Genomic DNA, 20,142 nt, shown 5'->3' on the forward strand with positions numbered 1-20,142 from the left:
AAGTTAAAAAAATCACAGAATGAGAGAAAATATTGGCAAATTACATATCTGAAAAAATGATTTATCTCCAGAATATAAAGAACTCCTATAATTCAATAAGGAGACAAACAACCCAATTAAAAATGGGCAAGATAATTAAATAGACAATTCATCAAAGAAAGTATATGAATGGTTAATTAAACACATGAAAGGTTGCTTGACACAATTAGTCATTAGAGAAATGCATATTAAAACTACAATGAGATACAACTATACACCTACTAAAATAGCTAAAATCCAAAAGACTGAATATACCAAGTGTTGGAGAGACTGTGGAGAAACTGAAATCTTAAAGCACTACTGCTGGGAATGCATAATGATATAACCACTTGGAAAAGAGTTCGGCAGTTTCTTTAAAAATTAAATTTAAACTTCCTAAAAGATCTGTCAATTCAGTTCCTAACTATCCACTCAAGAGAAACAAAACGATATATCTGTACAAAGACTTGTAGGCATATGTTCATAGAAGCATTACTCATAAAAGCCCCAAAGTAGAAACAGTCCAAATGTCCATCAGCTGGTGCATGGAGAAACACAATATTATGTAGTCATACACTGGAATACTATTTGGCAATCAAAAGGAAGAAACTACGGACACAAGTCACAACATGGCTGAACCTCAAAAGCATTATGGTAAGTGAAAGATGTCAGATACAAAGGACCACATATTGCATGATTCAGTTTACGTGAAATACCCAGAAAAAGCAAATCTACATAGAATGAAGATCAATGATTACCTGGGCTGAGGTGGGAGTGAGGGTTGACTGCAAATGGGCAGGCAGGAACCTTTTCAGGTGATGGAAATGTTCTACATCTGAATTAGGTTATGGTTGCACAGCTTTATAAATGAATTAAAAATTGGCGACTTACAAGGGGCATATTTTATGGAGTGCAAATGATACCTCAATAAAGCTGCTAAAATTGTTTTAAAGATTTTTTTTAAAAAGAGAGAGTACTGTGTACTAACTGCTGCTGAGAGACGTGATGAGGAGACGGAGAAGAGGACAAGCAGGGCATTAGTGCCTTGACAAGAAAGGTCCATCCATTAACTTTAACAAATTAGCCTCTCCTCTTCCTATTTATACAAATAACACATGTTCATATCAGACAACTTAGAAAGTACAAAGAGAAAGAAAAAGAAAATCACCCATAATCCAGAGACAACCACCATTAACATTTTGGCCAGTGCAACTTTTGAAAACTTTTGTCACGTTCTGGCTGACATTATTTCCTAACCTTTATGGAAAAACGGAATTCCTGGAGGTGGCACCAGGAATGTGCATTTTTAACAAGCCTCTCCAGGCAATTCCAATGCATATCAAGGTTTAAGGACAAGCAGCCTAAAAGAAGAACATGGCTACTCCAATGGAAATGCTCCTTTACATAAAAAGGAAAGAAGAACTATCACAGACTGGTCACCAGTTTAGAACATGTACCACATCCCGCAGGATGGAGAAAATAGTGAGGCAGAGACTGATGAGATGCTCACGAACCCACTTCTTCCTTCTGTCAATAAGTTAAATATTTCCCAGCCTTCCTGACAGTGGTCAGAGGACACACTATTGAGTTCTGGCCAGTGAAGTGTGGGCAGAAAGAATACTGGCCACGTCCGGGCTTGGCTCTAAATCTCCTGTGGGATCCTTCACCTATATCCTCTTTGCTCTTCAGCCATCAGAACACAGAACATCCAGATGGGTTCTTAGGGTTAAGAGATGATGGTATAATCAAATGGGAGAGGATTTTGAGTAACTGGGAAGAGAGAAAGCCCTGTTCGCAGAGAGCTCTAGCTTAGGAAAAGCAAGGGAAAGATGCTTCCAAAATGGGGAAACCACTGGAGATGTGCCCGGCCACACCCCTCTCTGTTCTGCCAGTAGAGGCATCTGCCCCCTCCGGAAATGTACTGGCTCAAGAGACTTTCATAGTAAATCAAACTGCGAAAATTATTATCAGGCAGACATGTCAGAGAAGGCAGTGACAACCATACAATAAATTCAAAGGGATAAAGGAGGAAAAAATTAAGAGAGACTGTAACACCTCAAACAAAATGAAGTTTGGGGGAAATGCTCCTGGGAGAATTGTAGGAGGACTGTCTCTAGTACAGAGAGAGCTGATGTTCACCTACTAGGCACAGGTCTGGCTGGTTAATTACACCTAGTTTCTAGACTGATGGATATTCCATCATTCATGGTGCCAATGACACAATGAAAGTTGATAAATATTTTGCACATCCCTTTTGGATGGGGGGAGAGGGCATGCAGAAAGAAGGCAGGCTCTCTGGAAGGCCTTTTCAAAGCTGGGAGCATTCAGAAGGCAGTGGAATAGCTGGAGGAGCCCCAGGAGAGTCCTCAGACAGCATTAGAGGGCTTTATGAAGGCTTGACAATAGAAAGCTACCTTTGCTCAGTAATGTGGGGTTCCCAACCTTCTCAGCCCATGTGCTAGCCCCCTCCGAACTCATGGTGGAAGAATCTAATGTGCAGTTCCATGCTATCAAATGCATGCAAGGCAATCACCTAAGAGGGGCAGAGTATGAAGGACCTCTTGGCTTTCAAAATAGCACAGCCATTTAAGTCACCAGAGGAAGTCAAATGGCTTAATTCTGATTATTCTTTGGAATGCCTAGAAAGTACCCTATAGTGGCGTGCAAAAGACCAGGGAACGAGGACTCTTTGGGGAAAGCCCCAGTAGTCAAACTGCCTGCCAAGAATTGGCAGCAATAACTAAAAGACCAAAGGCATTAGTCTCTTTCTCTTTATTTCCAGATCATTTGCCAGTTTTCCCAACACCATTTGTTGAATAACCTACCCCTTATTTACTGATCTGAAATGCCAACTTCATCATGAAACACATTCTCATGTGGTCTTGGATCCATCACTGAGGTTTGTATTTTGTTTCTTGTTATTCTCTGTGAAGTACAGAGTTTGAAACATATATTTTATTTATTTATTTATTTATTTACTGTATAGCACAGGGAACTATATTCAATATCTTCCATTAACCTATAATGGAAAAGAATCTGAAAAATTATAGATATATATGTATATGTATAACTGAATCACCCTGCCGTACACCAGAAACTAACACAACATTGCAAATCAACCACACCTCAACAAAAAATAATTCATCAATCTTAAGATTTTAAAATTGCACTGTGTGTAATTTATACCCCAGTTTTTTAAAACACAGACTAATATATCTATACATACCATATGCATATTATATATACACACATATATAATATATATGTATGCATTTTATATATATAATATATATGCCTGTAGGTAGATCTTTTATAAATATATGCATTATATATTACATACATGTTACCATTTCCAAATCTAATCAAGAAATTATTCTTTGTTTTTTGTTTAATTTTATTTATTTATTTATTTATTTTTGGCTGCATTGGGTCTTTGTTGCTGTGCACGGGCTTTCTCTAGTTGCGGAGAGAGGGGGCTACTCTTCGTTGCCGTGCGTGGGCTTCTCATTGCGGTGGCTTCTCTTGTTGCTCTAGAGCACAGGCTCAGTAGTTGTAGCTCACGGGCTTAGTTGCTCTGTGGCATGTGGGATCTTCCTGGACCAGGGCTCGAACCCGTGTCCTCTGCATTGGCAGGCGGACTCCCAACCACTGCACCACCAGGGAAGCCCCAAGAAATTATTCTTCTGGCTACTTTTTTTTTAAGATTTTTTTGAAGTGGACCATTTTTAAAGTCTTAATTGAATTTGTTACAATATTGCTTCTATTTTATGTTTTGGGTTTTTTTTTTTGGTTGTGAGGCATGTGGGATCCTAGTTCCCCAACCAGGGATCGAACCCACACTCCCTGCATTGTAAGGCGAAGTCTTCAACACTGGACCACCAGGGAAGTCCCTTGGCTACTTTTCTTTTACTCCTCGCAGTTTTGATTTTTTTTTTTTTACCATCTTTATTGGAGTATAATTGCTTCACAATGGTGTGTTAGCCTCTGCCCTACAACAAAGTGAATCAGCTATACACATACATACATCCCCATATCTCCTCCCTCTTGCGTCTCCCTCCCGCCCTCCCTATCCCACCCCTCTAGGTGGTCACAAAGCACCAAGCTGATCTCCCTGTGCTATGCGGCTGCTTCCCACTAGCTATCTATTTTACATTTGGTAGTGTATATATGTCCATGCCACTCTCTCACTTCGTCCCAGCTTACTCTTCCCCCTCCCTGTGTCCTCAAGTCCATTCCCTACCTCTGCATCTTTATTCCTGTCCTGCCCCTAGGTTCTTCAGACCCATTTTTTTTTTTTTTTTTTAGATTCCATATATATGTGTTAGCATACAGTATTTGTTTTTCTCTTTCTGACTTACTTCACTCTGTATGACAGACTCTAGGTCCATTCACCTCACTACAAATAACTCAATTTCGTTTCTTTTTATGGCTGAGTAATATTCCATTGTATATATGTACCACATCTTCTTTATCCATTCATCTTTCGATGGACACTTAGGTTGCTTCCATGTCCTGGCTATTGTAAATAGTGTTGCAATGAACATTGTGGTACATGTCTCTTTTTGAATTATGGTTCTCTCAGGGTATATGCCCAGTAGTGGGATTGCTGGGTCATATGGTAGTTCTATTTTTAGTTTTTTAAGGAAGCTCCATACCGTTCTCCATAGTGGCTGTATCAATTTACATTCCCACCAACAGTGTAGGAAGGTTCCCTTTTCTCCACACCCTCTCCAGCATTTATTGTTTGTAGATTTTTTGATGATGGCCATTCTGACTGGTGTGAGGTGACACCTCATTGTAGTTTTCATTTTCATTTCTCTAATTATTAGTGATGTTGAGCATTCTTTCATGTGTTTGTTGGCAATCTGTATATCTTCTTTGGAGAAATGTCTATCTAGGTCTTCTGCCCATTTTTGGATTGGGTTGTTTGTTTTTTTGATATTGAGTTGCATGAGCTGCTTGTAGATTTTGGAGGTTAATCCTTTGTCAGTTGCTTCACTTGCAAATATTTTCTCCCATTCTGAGGGTTGTCTTTTTGTCTTGTTTATGGTTTCCTTTGCTATGCAAAAGCTTTTAAGTTTCATTAGGTGCCATTTGTTTATTTTTGTTTTTATTTCCATTTCTCTAGGAGGTGGGTCAAAAATGACTTGCTGTGATTTATGTCATAGAGTGTTCTGCCTATGTTTTCCTCTAAGAGTGTTATAGTGTCTAACCTTACATTTAGGTCTTTCATCCATTTTGAGTTTATTTTTGTGTATGGTGTTAGGGAATGTTCTAATTTCATTCTTTTACATGTAGCTGTCCAGTTTTCCCAGCACCACTTACTGAACAGGCTGTCTTTTCTCCATTGTATATTCTTGCCTCCTTTATCAAAAATAAGGTGACCATATGTGCGTGGGTTTATCTCTGGGCTTTCTACCCTGTTCCATTGATCTGTATTTCTGTTTTTGTGCCAGTACCATACTGTCTTGATTACTGTTGCTTTGTAGTATAGTCTGAAGTGTGGGAGCCTGATTCCTCCAGCTCCATTTTTCTTTCTCAAGATTGCTTTGGCTATTTGGGGTCTTTTGTGAAACATATCTTTTAAATAAATGAATTAATTATATTATTCAGATCTTCAACCTCCCTATTTTTGCCTATTGATCTGTCGAAGATTTAAAGAAGTATAATAACTTCCTCACCACCATTCTAATTCTGTCAATTTCTCCATGAATAGCAAATATTTTGTTTTTATGTATTTTGATGCAGCATTATTGCCCAGATAAAAGTTTGTTATCAGTGACACATTCTCTGTGAGTTGTAACTTTTGTCAAAACAAAATAAGGCTTCCAGTTTTAAAATCATAGAGAAAAGGTGGCTTGGTTTTCATTTCTTTTCAAAATCATTCCAAACAACAAGGAGAAACTGAAACCCAAATTCCATCTTTGATGAAAGCAGAAGACTTGTACAACCCCAAACAATATTGTTACATGAAAAGGGAACATGAATGGATGACTTGTAAATGGCTTAGCAATGAGAGAAAGGTTTATCCCACTTATGGCAGAGGGGAAACTGGTGAGAAGCAGGAAATATTGCCTGGCTGAGAGGTGGAAAACCTTCGGAATTAGAGAAAGCAAATACCAAAGAAACCAGGAGTGAGGTAGTGTTGACGACCAGAGGGTTATTTGAAAGTCTTTACAAGAAACAATTAGATCCAATGTCCCCTACCTGCCTACCACTGTCCTATATAGTCAGCAATTATCCCCAATATAAAGCAAGAGAAAAATACTTTTTCAAAAATTACACCTGAGAGCCTTTAAACTCAGATACACTGACCATAGAGTAGGGCCAGGTGAGATGGAGGTCTGAACATAGGGGAATAAGGTTTCAAACTCTGTTCATAGAATGGTGAGAACATTTCCTATCAGCCACAGAATTCTGGGAGGGAGGCTGGAGAAACCAAATCCTTCTACACACAGCCAAAGAAAAGACCTACCCACATTGACATTTGATTCCCAAAGGAAAAGCTAGGTGGCCACTTGTTTACCATACAGTGAAGTCAATAACTTCCATGGATGTAGTTTTCAATTAGTTATTCAGTGCTTCACTCTTAAATATGAACAGCAGAGAATCACGAGACCTCTGAAGAAGGCTTCTGATACAAAAGAGAGGAATCAAAACAAAATCAGCAGAAGTGAAAATAATGCAGAGAGTTTTAAAGTTTAATTTCTTTAAACTTTAAAGAAACTGTAATTAGTATCCTCAGAAATAGTAAAATATTGTGCATCTATGAAACAAACCTGTTTATAAAGGGGACAGAGAGCAGTGATCAGTGAAGCAGAAGCAGCCTTTGGAAATTAAAAATGTGAAAACCATGATGAAAAGTTCAGTAGAGTTTGGAAAACAAAGTAGAAAATTCTTCAAGAAATTAGATTAAAATTATAAAGAAATAGACAAAAGGAAAGAATCCAATTCCTAATTTTGTCACAGTTTCTGAAAACAAAAATCAAGAAAGTGTAGGGGAAGATATTATTAAAGGAACAATAAAACTAACCGTCTCAGAACTGAAGGATAAACGGTTCCAGATTACTTCCTACCAGATGCTCAGCACAATGGGTGATAAAATACATCAATACACACAATAGTGAAATTTCAGAATACTGAGATAAAGAGAAGAACCTAAAAACATGAAAGGTGGGGTGGGAAACAGGGCACAAGCAAAAATCAGTAATCAGAATGGCACTGGACTTCAAAAAAGCAATGCGGCAAAGACTTTAAAAATTGGAGAGAAACGAATTCCAACCTAGAATTCTAGACTGGCAAGATTTGCAATTAAGTGTTAGGGTAGGGATGCAAAAGTCTAAAAAAAAATATATAAACTAGCATATGTATTTTTCTCTTTCCAGAAAGCAACTAAAGGATATACTCCAACAAAATTAGATAGTAATTCAAGAAAATGAAAGACCAAAGACTCAGAAAAGTGGGGAAAGGGGATGGAAGGATGTCCCAGCTGACAGTGTGGCTTCAAACCTAGAGATGGAGCAGAAGTATGGAGGGCTCAAGTAGTGATGTCTCCTGAAAAAGGTTCGAAATGATAGATTATCTGACGGATTTAAGCACATGAAGATAATGTTGAGAGATATCTTACAGAGCTTTTGGTATTTATGGGAAAAGTTAGCCACAAGTTCAAGGGGAAAAAAAACCTTAAGCAAATGAAAAATAATGAGGCAAGCTCTGACTCCAGGCAAAACAAAAAGATGTACAAGAAAGAAAATACTTACAACAATTACTGGTTAAGCAGTTAGCACTATTTACATAGAGATAACAATAAAAACACCTGTGACAGACACTGTTGGTTACCTTGCCAGTGTCTACACTCCTTTCTTCCTTGATTCCAAACCTAAATTTTGTTCGGGCAGCAATATGCCTATCTAAAAATTCTTGCAATGTTAGATTACCTTGCAGTTGGAGGTGTGTGACACAGAGCCTGCTAATGAGACATGAGCTAAGTGTTCCTAGGAAACTTTTTTCTTTTTCTTTCTCCTCTGGCTTCCCTTCTTCCTTCCTTTTTTTTCCTTCCCTGAAACATGGGTGCAACATTGGAGGTGTAGCAGCTGTCTTGTGACCATGAGGACAAAAACTATGAGCCTAAAATGGGAGAACAGAAAAATAAAAAAAGCCTGGGTCCCTAAGGACATCTTAAAACCACCACATCAGCTTTTGACTGCCTGAAAGCCATTGCTAGGTGTGTTTTCTGTTACTTGCAGCCAAGCACATTCCTAACTGATACAATAGTGGATATGGACAAACCTCCAAATTGTGATATAACTACAACAGAAGAGTGAGAGCAGAGTAAAATGGGTATAAAAAAATCCTTTGCTGGCAATATAAGAAGCTAATATCATTGATCAACTGAGGTCTGTTTATGTCCATTAATTTTAACATGTTTCTTACATATAAGAAACAGCCAAAAGAACTGAAAAATGTTGCCTTTAGAATGTTGGATGGGGATGAGGGATAAGGACCTGACATATTTGTTATATCCTATTAGAAGTAAAAAAAATTTAGACTGTGCCCATGTTTAACTTTTTTTGGTTAAAACATTAAATTAATTAAAAAGTAAAACAAAAAACTTTGTCTCATATAATGTCTTTTACCTTAGACTTTTTTACTTTGTCTTCTATTAATATGGTAACTTCCATTTTCCATATTTTTCCTTTTTAATATTTCAGCCATGTCTTTTCCCATGCTTTTATCTTAGTCTGTTTGGATCATTTTATTTTAGGTGTGTAAATTGTAGACAGTACATACTCAGGTTTGGGGTTTTGACCCCATTGGTTTTGTCTTTTAATAGAAAAGCTTGATCCATCTGCTTTTATTGATACAACTCCTATGTTTGATCTTTGTTCTGTCATCTTTTTCTATGCTTTCCACCTTTTTATGTTTTCTTTGCTTTCTGGCTTGACAAGTGGATTTAGCATTCTGAAAGACGTATTTCGTTTTAAGCTCTACTGATTCTTATCTTTAAGGTTTTTCAAAAATGCATTTCAAAAGGCATTTCTTAAACTGTATTTCCTTAACAGTCTGAACCAGGACTGAAATGTTAATTCCTCCAATTATTACTTTTAAAACAGTACATAGAACTTTCCTGCCTACTTTCTTTTCTGCTTTGCTTTTCTTCTTTTTCTTTTCTTCTCCCTCACGATCCACATGCACCTTCTTTTCACAATATATTTTTGAGATTTTTACATTCTGTCAACGATTTCATACTTTTATTCATGTAACAAACCATGTTCCATATATTGTACTAGATAATAAGCTTAGAGAAAGGGACACAATTCTTGCCCTGCAGGCACTTGAAGGTGACTAGGGAAGCAATGATAGTCCAGGGAAGTGGCATAGCAGAGGTCTGCCTGTGTTATGGGGGAGAAACTAGGAGAGGCATGAAACCTGGACTGGCTTCTCAGGGAAGACTTCCTGGTGGAAGGGGCACTTGAGCTGAATCTTAGAGCAAGATGTTGATAACCTAGTCCAAGAGTGGAGAGAAATCTTTCCAGCAGAGGGAGCAGCATACGTAAGGACAAGGAAGTAAGATGCCTTGGGTTGTGATAACGACAAACAGCTCAGTGTTGCACGAACATGGTGGCTGGTGAGAAAGGAAAGGGTCGGGGGGGTGCAGCGAGAGATCCACTCACTTAGATGGCTTTGAATGTCCCTCTCAAGAAGGATGCTACTGCAGAATCCTAAGCAGGATGCAGATGGGACTGGGGTTGGGTAGCAACGAGGATGGAAGGTGGCAGGCCTTTTATGAGGACATTTATAATGAAGGTGATTAAAATAAAGAGAAAGTGATAGAACAGGAGAAATAAGTATAGTCAGCAGACCTCAAGCCTGTGACCTTGGAGAGACAGCAAGGAAGTTACTTCTCCACATGCTACTCCAAACTCTCTGGTCCAATTTTTCTCCAGCTCCAGGCAAAGCTCCATTGGAAACGGGATATGACTTTCCAGTTGATACCATGAAGAAATATCAGCTCACTGGTCACAATCCAGTGGTTTGAACGAGCTGTCTTTTGAGGAGTAGGAGATTCGGGCAGAAGATGGGAGAAGATGGAAGTCACTTCAAGCCCAGTTTAATGTGTCCAAAGAGGTTACAGACAAACCAGGTAAGCCCCTTTCCCCTGCCTCAAATTCTCACCCATCCCTCGGGAAGTCTTTCATTGTTTAAACAGAGATAATTTAATAAGGTGTGGCAATGTTAGGAGTTACAAGCAAAACCATGGTTTCTTAGTTCAGCTCTGGGTTTTGCAGGGTAGAGTGATGTAGCTATGTAAGTGATGTGGTTATGAATAGATGAGAGAGGAAGTCTTTAATTTGGTAATCCTAATACATGTACATTACCCCTTTTGTTATTGTCCTGCGGCCCTTCGGTATTTTGTTCTATCTTTTTCATTCTTTTTCCTCTTTGAACTTCAGGTTTTGAAGTTTCTATTGATGTCTTCAAGCTCATTGATTCTTTCCTCAGCTGAGTCCAGTTTATTGATGAGTCCATCAAAGGCGTTCTTCATTCCTGTCATGGTGTTTTGATCTCTAGCCTTTCCTTTTGATTCTTTCTTGGAATTTCCATCTCACGGCTTCCATTACCAATCTGCCAATCTGTTCTTGCATGTTGTCTACTTTTTCCATTAGAGCCCTTGGAATACTAATCATAGTCATTTTAAATTCCCAGTCTGCTAATTCCAACATCTCTGCCACACTTGAGTTTGGTTCTGATGTTTGCCCTGTCTCTTCAACCTGTGTCGTTTTTTGTTTTGTTCTGTTTTTTGTCTTTTAGTATGCTTTGTCATTTTTTGTTGCAAGTTTGACGTTGTAAACTAGATAAAAGGAACCCAGTACTGGTTCCTGCAGAGTTTTCTTCTCCTGGTCTTCAGCTCCAGTAAGGTGTGATTCTTTGTCTACCTGTCTGTCTCTTCCATTTGGCAGGAGGGGGGCGGGTAGCAGTTTGCCCTGTGATGTCAGTTTTCTGATTGATCTAAGAAGAGTTGTTGATTTTCAGTTTGTTCATATTTTCTCCTGTTGTGTGGGTGGGAGAGTAGAAGTCCAAGTTCCTTATATGTTGGCCTGGAAACCCAAAGAAGTCCTTAATTTGAAATTTTATTCATCAGGAGTTGATGAAGAATACTAAGGAAGCAGGTTTTAGAATTTTAGAAGGAGAGGTTTTCAGCATGACAGGAAAGAACAAGGCTTTTGCCTTCAAAGGAGGATGCTTAACTATATCCGGTCTTTTTCTCAGAAACACAAAGAACTTTAGAGGACTCTCCCTCCCATTTTGCAGATAAGCACACAGAGGTTCAGAGAGGTAAAGTGATTTTCTCAAGATCACACAGCCAATGACAGATCTGGGGCTTGAGTCCAGGTCTCCTGATAATAATTTCAGTGTTCTTTCGGGACCCGTAGGTCTTCCTGGTCTATGCTCCTGGGGGTCCTTTAACCTTCATCCACAGAGATGATGGTCACGACAACAAGGAATCTGGAGGAGGGGGGTGTGTAGTCTTGTAGGAGGGTAGGCGAGGAGGAAATACTAGGATGATTCAGATCCAGAAAGAAACATCCTGAGTGTAGGAAGAGGTGTTTTGAAAAGGAAAAGGGACTCGGTGGCTATGGGAATGTGAGAGTCACCTTCCCTCTTGCTCCGTGGAGCTCAGCACCCCTCCCAAACCTGACACTGGTCTGCACACTGGTGCCCTCTAGTGGCCTGAAGAAAGAGATCATTTCCCCCAAATCTGACTACAGTGGAAACTTGAAGCTTGAACTTTGACTAAACTGGAAACTTTCCCTGGGAGGGAAAGAAAAATGTCCCTCCTCCATCCCTCACTTTGGTTCAGAGATTTGTCTAAGCAGGTTTTTTTCCTCTTCTACCCTTTAACTTCTTTTTGTTAAACAATCCAAAGACATTTAAAAACATGTGTGAAGGAGAGCATTACCCCATCTGGAGAAACATATGCACCCAAGTGTGAGGATGGGGGAAAGGAAACCATAGGAATACACACAAACACAGCCAGGATGTGCAGACACAAATACACGTTCCTGGGGTGCATGAAGGCTTTGTGGATCCTAAAAGTTATAAAATTGGGAATCTCCCTCTGAAAATAAAAAGAATATAAAAGTACAAATATTAATATTAATATTAATAAAAAGTACAAATATTAATATTAATAAAAAGTACAAATATTAACAAAAATACAAAATTAAGCACAGAGCTTTGGAAGAGTCCATTCATCAGCTTCATGGTGAATAATTCCCGCACATACCCATCTGTCCGTGCACACACAGAGGAGAAATGAAGGTATAAAGCAGAGCTATTTTTAATTTTCACTATTGTCCCCGAAATCCTATATATGCTGAGAACGGTCCACCTCAGTGAAGTCACGTTGGGAGGCAGTACAATTATTCTTACGATGTTACCATTGTTTAACAGGTGTCTGGAATTGTTCCTTTTAATTCAGATACTGCCGTCAGATACTGTGGCATATTCCTTGGGATGTCGTTAATGATGACTTTTATCATTTAAGTGCAGATTCTTTGTGTGTGTGTGTGTGTGTGTGTGTGTGTGTGTGCAATAGCCAAATCCACACAGATAAGTACTAAGAGGGGTACTCTAGCTGCCCGATGCTGGTTTTGGTCAAGAGTAAAGGGTCTTTTTAAAAGCTATGAAACTCTCTGCCCTTTCATTGCTTCTATACTATCCCATGAAGACATCTCCCTGAAAAGGAGCTGCAAAATGATTTTAGCGATGAAACAATCATTGGACTAGGTGTCTGTATGGGGTGGCCATGAGACTGCCTCCCAGTCTTCCACCTGTAGGAAGGACAATTGACAGGGGCCCAGCTGCAGAGCCGGGGAAGCCACCTGGGCACACGAAGGCCAGGGCTCCTCCCAGCTCAGACCCGCATGCAGCAGGAGCACGAAGGCAGACCCCTTCCTGGCGGGGACTCCTGGGATGGCCGACCTCAGCACAGAAACATCCCCAGACTTTGCTGATCCTTTTGCAGATGACATGGCAGCCTAGGACATTTCCATCAAACCTTCTCTTTTTCTGTCCTTCACTCAAGGTCAAACTTGTGTGTCACAGTCTGATGGCGGCTCTTCCAGCTTGTCTGGTCTGCTCCCTATTTTTTTTTCCCCCGCAGGCATTTTTCCTAAAAACCCTTGCACAGTTAATCCCGTCTTGGTTTCTGCTCCTTGGAGGACCAGACCAGCTTTCCGCAGCGATGACTTTGAAGAGCAGCCATCTGAGTTTTCTCTAATGTCTAAGTAACTGTAAGAAAGAATCTGGCCCCGTTCTTTTCAAACGCTTTTAATTCAAGTAGAGTTGATTTACAATATTGTGTTAGTTTCAGGCGCACAGCAAAGTGATTCAGTTTTTGGTTTGTTTTTCTTTGGCCGCACAGTGCAGCTTGTGGGGTCCTAGTTCCCCGACCAGGTATCAAAGCCGGGCCCCCAGCACTGGAAGCTCAGAGTCTTAACCACTGGACCACCAGGGAATTCCCCCAAAGTGATTCATATATGTGTGTGTGTGTGTGTATATATATATATATATATAATTTTTCAGATTATTTTCTATTACAGTTTATTACCATATATTGAATATAGTTCCCTGTGCTATATAGTAGGTCCTTGTTGTTTATCTATTTTATATATAGTAGTGTGTATATGTTAATCCCAAACTCCTAATTTATCCCTCCCCCCTTTTCTCTTTGGTAACCATAAGATTGTTTTCTATGTCTCTGAGTCTGTTTCTGTTTCATAGATAAGTTCATTTGTGTCATATTTTAGATTCCACATATAAGCGGTATCATAGGATATTTGTCTTTGTCTTTCTTTTTTTTTTAATTAATTAATTAATTAATTTATATTTTTGGCTGTGTTGGGTCTTCGTTTCTGTGCGAGGGCTTTCTCCAGTTGCGGCAAGTGAGGGCCACTCCTCATCGCGTTGCGCGGGCCTCTCACTGTCGCGGCCTCTCTTGCTGTGGAGCACAGGCTCCAGACGCGCAGGCTCAGTAGTTGTGGCTCACGGGCCTAGTCGCTCCGCGGCATGCGGGATCCTCCCAGACCAGGGCTCGAACCCGTGTCCCCTGCGTTGGCAGGCAGATTCTCAACCACTGTGCCACCAGGGAAGCCCTGTCTTTCTCTTTCTGACTTACTTCACTTAGTATGGTAATCTCTAGGTCCATCCATGTTGCTGCAAATGGCAGTATTTCATTCTTTTTTTATGGCTGAGTAGTACTTCATATACCACATCTTCTTTATCCATTCATCTGTCGATGGACACTTAGGTCACTTCCATGTCTTGGCTATTGTAAATCGTGCTGCCATGAACATTGGGATGCATGTATCTTTTCGAATTAGAGTTTTCTCTGGATATATGCCCAGGAGTGGGATTGCTGAATCATATGGCAACTCTGTTTTTAGTTTTTTGAAGAACCTCCATACTGTTCTCCATAGCGGCTGCACCAATTTACATTCCCACCAACAGTGGAGGAGGGTTCCCTTTTCTCCACACCCTCTCCAGCATTTATTATTCATAGACTTTTTGATGATGGCCATTCTGACCTGAGTGAGGTGATACCTCATTGTGGTTTTGATTTCATTTCTCTAATAATTAGTGATGTTGAGCACCTTTTCATGTGCTCGTGGGCCCCGTTTTTTATGTTCAACGACTGACAATTTTTAAGCTCCACCCCTCCCTCTACCCCTTGTACCCCACATCTGGGGAAACTGATAAGAAAGCCTCCTTGGCGCCAGCAGGAGAGTGAAACCCAGCTAGCCCCTGCCCCTGCCTGAGAACTCTCACCCTGGCCCCCATTCCTTAACTGCCTGAAAAATCCAGGCCTGGCTCCCTTCCTCCATCTCTGAAGTTATTTGGGATCTACTTAAGAGTCCTGCTCTGCTCTCCCCAGAGACCTCAAATCCCTAAGTAATAAAACTTTTCATACCTTCTTGGTGAATGTGTGGCATCATCAGTTCTGACATCCGAACAAAATTGTGGGAGGGGATACGCATATCTTTGAAGGGTGGTCATAACAGTAACACGGGGTTGTCAGTTGCCACCTATTGCAATTGGCTACTCAGGTCCACGGCTGAAAACAGCTGTTACGAGGCACCCCACCTTCTCACTTGCTAGGACCACCAGCTCTGTGGTCAGCCCCCTTCCTTCAGGGCGTGTAGAAGGATGCCATTCAGTAACGAGAGTACCACCCACCCACTCCTCACACACAACGGCAACATGAAAGGAGGCGAGAGGGAGAGGAGGTGGCATTTTGAAGGAGTGTCACGTTCGTGAAAAGGAGCTCCAGCCTGTTCTCCACCACGCTAAGAGGGAGAGCAACCAGGAGAATCAAGGGGGTTCAGGAAAGTGCCTGAGCCCCCTCTCCGTCCACTAGGTTGGGGACTGGAGATCATCTTGGTCGAAAGGGGACGAGACGATGCCTCCTGTCAGAGGTGCAGAGGGCGGAAGGGTATGCCAGTAGGGAGCCAGTGATCTCCTCACTTCACGTGGCAAACCTGTGTGTTTCCTGACCAGCCGTGAAGGAGAAAGCTCCAGACAGCTTGAAACCTGGCATGGTGGCCCCATAAACAAGATGGGATGCGTAGACAGTCTGGAGTGGCTACTGGGAGGAGGGTGAGGAACACATCACAACTAGGAGTTGAATCCAGGGAAACGTGCAGGGGGCAGGGCCGCCTAGGGCTCCCTGAAGCACCAACAGACAACCTCCCCGAAGTAACCAACATTCTCTTGGAAACTTGACACTCAGGCAGAACCAATGGCTACTGGCTACTGAGTGTTAGAGAGGAAACAGCAGCCAACAGAAAGAAGCAACTTTCCTACTGGACAGCCAGGAAGGAGAAGCTCCACCCCTCTCCCTCCCCAGGGCCCCAACATCAGCTTGGTGTGTACCACCCTCCCTGTTCTAAGCCGCTGTTGTTGAGTTTGGCCCCTGTAGTTGGGGGAAGAGCTGGGGGATGGTGGAAGAGGACTTTGGAATGACCGTGAAATTAGCAGTTTTAAAATAAACAACACGGAGTCTGAGAAAGGAAACCAGACTGACAGAATAACCCAAACGGACCAAAAAGTTATGGAATTCAACCATGATGTCATGAAGGGAATCCACTATAAAGTAGGGGAGGGGGGGAAAGGAGTTAACCCAAGTAGCAGCAGAAACTGGAAAAACAAATGGATTTTTGTGATTCTATTCCAGTGAGTTAATATCCTTCTCTAAATCAGCAGCATGTAATTTTTAAAAATACAAAATCAATCTTTAAAGGAAATAATTAAACATCGCCTATAACCTGGTGCCTGCTAGGTATACACCCACAGTTCATTGCTTTCACATTTCTGAACAATGTCCATTTAAACTGTAGGTTATGCACATTATTTTCAACCTCTGTGCTATGCTCACGCTGTTCTTTCCACCTTGAATATCAGACCTCATACTCCAACTCTCATCTCTCAGTGTAAAATCTTATGTTACTAGAAAAACAAAACCATCCTTTTTCTCTCCATTCGGAGTCTGGGGAAGAGAATACTCTTGGCTGGCTAGGAATTGAATCTCGCTCTTCCAAGAACTAATTACAAAGCCCCTGTTAGGTCTTAGTGTAGTCATGAGGGCAGTTCTTAAGAGGCATAAAGCTGGAAAATGGGCCCACTTCTTATTTCCAGCAGGCTCTAGGGGGGTCCTAGTTTGAAAGGGTGGGCGCGCGTACACTGTTCAAAAGTAAATGATATGAGGTGTTCATTACACGTAGAGAGGAGGCTTTGAAAGCATTGGGGATGTAAGAAAAATACTTCTCTTCCACCTTCTGGGTTTAGAGTGTAATATCTCTGATAATTAATATTTATCCTTGGGAAAGGCGGATGTGCCCATGGTGGAGGCCGAATTGGAAAGAAACCCCACAGCTTTCCAATGAGTTATCAATAGAATAAGGAGGATTGTCAACAACTCACTACGTACAGAGGCCGCTAGGGGAAGAGGAGTGGTCCTTGGTGGTCCCATGGTTACGACTTCTTGCTCCCAGTGAAGGGGAGCCGGGTTCAATCCCTGGTCAGGGGACTAGATCCCACATGCATGCCGCAACTAAAACAATCCTGTGTGCCGCAGCTATGACCCGGTGCAGCCAAATAAACAAAATAAAATAAATATTTTTTAAAAAATACTCATAGGAGGGAGAGTAGAAGAGGATTCACAACGAGGAACAGACCCCCAAACGGGAGAGCATGACTAGGAGCTGGGGGAGCCCAGGAGGGCGTTCCCTGTGTGGGTTCAACTTGGTTGAGCATTTTTCCCTTGTACTAGGGTGAAGGTCACATTAAGGTTTTAAATATCTGTGCTCCTCTATTATGTAAATGTCCTTTGGGTACTGTGATCCTACGTAACAGTTGATATATATATACACACATACACATATATATGAAAGTATTATACACATATATATGCTTATATATATGTAAAATAGTGGTGTTACAAAGAACAAAGAAACAGACTAATGGAGAGAAGCAGGGCCTGCCCAGCCCCCCTTGTGTGCGTGGCCGGGCCCAGGGAGAAGTGTCCCAGCTGGGAGATGCTTTCCAGCAGAATGTTCCAGGAACGGCGGCAGGGCTGGGATCCGTGGGCAGGAGAGCAGGCTGGGGAGGCTGGGGAGGCCTGCAGCCGAAACCGTCCCCCTCCCTGCGTGCGCGAGGCGAAGGTGACCTTTCCAAGTGGGAAAAGGCTGACATGCGGGTTACTCTAGTCACTTCCCAAGGCTGTCTTTCAAATGCCGCATCCTTTACTGAGGCCTCCCTGAGCTCATCCAAGCTAGAAAGAGCCCCTCACGCCTCCGAAAGCTGGGAGCCCTTGATTTGGTGGCTCTTACCGGTATCTGCTTTCAGTGAGAGTCCTTTACAAAGTAAGTCCTTGCCCAGATACCTTCATTTGCCTTCACGTTCCCTGGTGCCTGCCCCCCTCCCTCACTGTTCTCCATCCGGCTTCCTGTTGGGCTGAGCTGTAAGCCCAACAGATACCCTTGTTCTCTGGCTTCTGTTGGCCCATGGGGGGCCCTTACAGTAGGTGGGAGGGAGGTGGGGGTAATTGGTCCCCTAGTTCTTTCCCTTGGAGGTCACCTCAAGGTTAACTCTCTCAACTGAAGCTCGCTGCCTTCACGGTGGCTGCACTGGAAGACTCCATCCCCTTCCAGGTTCCAGTATCCACTGCACACCTTAGCTCTGCAGGTCCCACAGAGGATAGCACCTTGACGGCTACTAGCCAGGCCACCACACTCTCCCTTATGCTCTCCCTATATTCATTCCTTTGTAACTAGTTCTTCAACTTATCTTAATCTGTGCATGCCAAATGTTTCCAGTTGAGACCCTGCCTGATACACTCCCTTACTAAATACATGGGGGGCATACCAATAGATGTTTGCATTATGCTTATTTCTGAACCAAGGCTAAAACAGAGTCTTGAATATTATAGGTGCCCGGTAAACATTTGTTCAGTACTATGCGTCTAGAACTGAGTTTCTCAACCTTGGCACTATTGACACTTCAGGACAAATAACTCTTTGTCAGGGGCGGGGGGTCAGGGGGCTGTCCCATGCACTGTAGGATGTTTGGCAACATCCCTGGCCTCTGTGTACTAGATGCCAGGAGCAACCTAACACCATTTTTGGCAACCAGAAATGTCTGCGGACAGCGCTAAATGCCCCCCCACATGCACCAGGGAGCAAAATTGCTCCCTGTTGAGATTCACTGCCCTAGATGGGCGCTCCTTTTGTCATTTCAGCATTCATGTTACAAAAACCAATGTCATTACTTCATGGCAACAGTTCATAATGTACATGTATGTGTATACACACATACATGAATGAATGCACACATTGGGACCCACAAACACAAAACACCTCAAAGTCACATAATCTGACATGTATAACCATACTTGCACACTTGAAAACGTATTTGAAAGGAATTCTCAAAGTTAGGATATCAAAGACATTTTTTCTTATTTTTAAAAACAAAATCTTTATTATCAAGTGAAAAAAAAAAATCACCCACAACGTGGAGATAACATTAAATGAGATTTCTTTGACCTTTACAGAGATTCATGAGCTTAGATCTTCAAAAGATCATAGGTGTAAGCATAAATGCGCTGTGCTAACCGGTACATGAAATAGAAGATGATCAAAAGGAACAAGGCGCTTCCAGGTACAATACTGAGAACATGCGGGTCTAATGATCCTCCCCCCTCCCCGCCCACACCTAGATATTCATTGAAAGGACCGCGGCTTGCAAGCCCAGAGACACAAATTACGAAGTCTTATTTTGCTGCTTGCGAGAGAAGTGTGTTAGGGGCCTCAAAACCCTTAAAGCTACTGTGTTGGTCTCCGTGTATGATCTCAGGTTCCACTGACCTTCTTTCTGTTATAACCACTTGCTTCCTTTCCAGTTCTTTCTCTCTCCCACCAATGGATACTGTGTCAGTATCTCCATGTTGCACAAATCCAGGGGACACTGTTCACTTTATTTGGGAGCTTTCCTATGCTAGCACACTCTCTCTTATTAATAACAGCAATAATAATAGTACAGTGTCTCCTCCTTCCCCTGTTAGAGGGGTTGAGGATAGTGTGGGGCTGTCTGGAGAAGTACTTCAAAGTCCTGGGTGTGTCCTGGATGATGGAGGAAACTTTCCCAGAGTTTTGGTGCATGGAACTGAGCCACAATCCCTGGAAACTGTGTCCTAAGACTCAACTAGGCAGTTTAAAATAAGGTCACCGATTCAAACAGATCTGGACAGAGAGGGAGAGTCAATGTATGAAGCCATTGAGATCAGCCATGATGGGAGCCAACAAAAGAAAGGTCTGGAGTCAGTAAGAAGAAGCCTAGGATCATTCGTGAGCCCCAGGAAGTTCTAGAGGCAAGTGCAAGCCTCTGTGGTGGCTTTCTGTGTTGATCCCCAAGCAGCTGATAAGAATGTGCTGGATTTAAAGGGATAATAATGTAAAATCAACCATGATAACAGCAAGCAACTTAACTGAATTTCCACCAATCGGATGCACCCAAGTGACACTTTGATTTGAAACAGAGTTAAGAGGAAAGTGTGGATCATCCATT

The 20,142-nt window shown here is 41.8% G+C and overlaps 1 protein-coding gene across 1 annotated transcript in view; it reads left to right on the forward strand.

Annotated features, from left to right (window-relative positions):
• Positions 1-20,142, forward strand: part of ADPRM (ADP-ribose/CDP-alcohol diphosphatase, manganese dependent) — a 380,897-nt gene that overhangs the window by 313,063 nt on the left and 47,692 nt on the right. Inside the window, exon 7 of the mRNA XM_036836895.1 lies at positions 9,966-10,162. Within this exon, the coding sequence (XP_036692790.1) occupies positions 9,966-10,019 (54 nt within the window). The 3' untranslated portion in view covers positions 10,020-10,162. The remainder of the gene's footprint in view (positions 1-9,965; positions 10,163-20,142) is intronic.

Source organism: Balaenoptera musculus, chromosome 20, assembly GCF_009873245.2.
Source record: "Balaenoptera musculus isolate JJ_BM4_2016_0621 chromosome 20, mBalMus1.pri.v3, whole genome shotgun sequence".
Lineage (NCBI taxonomy): Eukaryota > Metazoa > Chordata > Mammalia > Artiodactyla > Balaenopteridae > Balaenoptera > Balaenoptera musculus.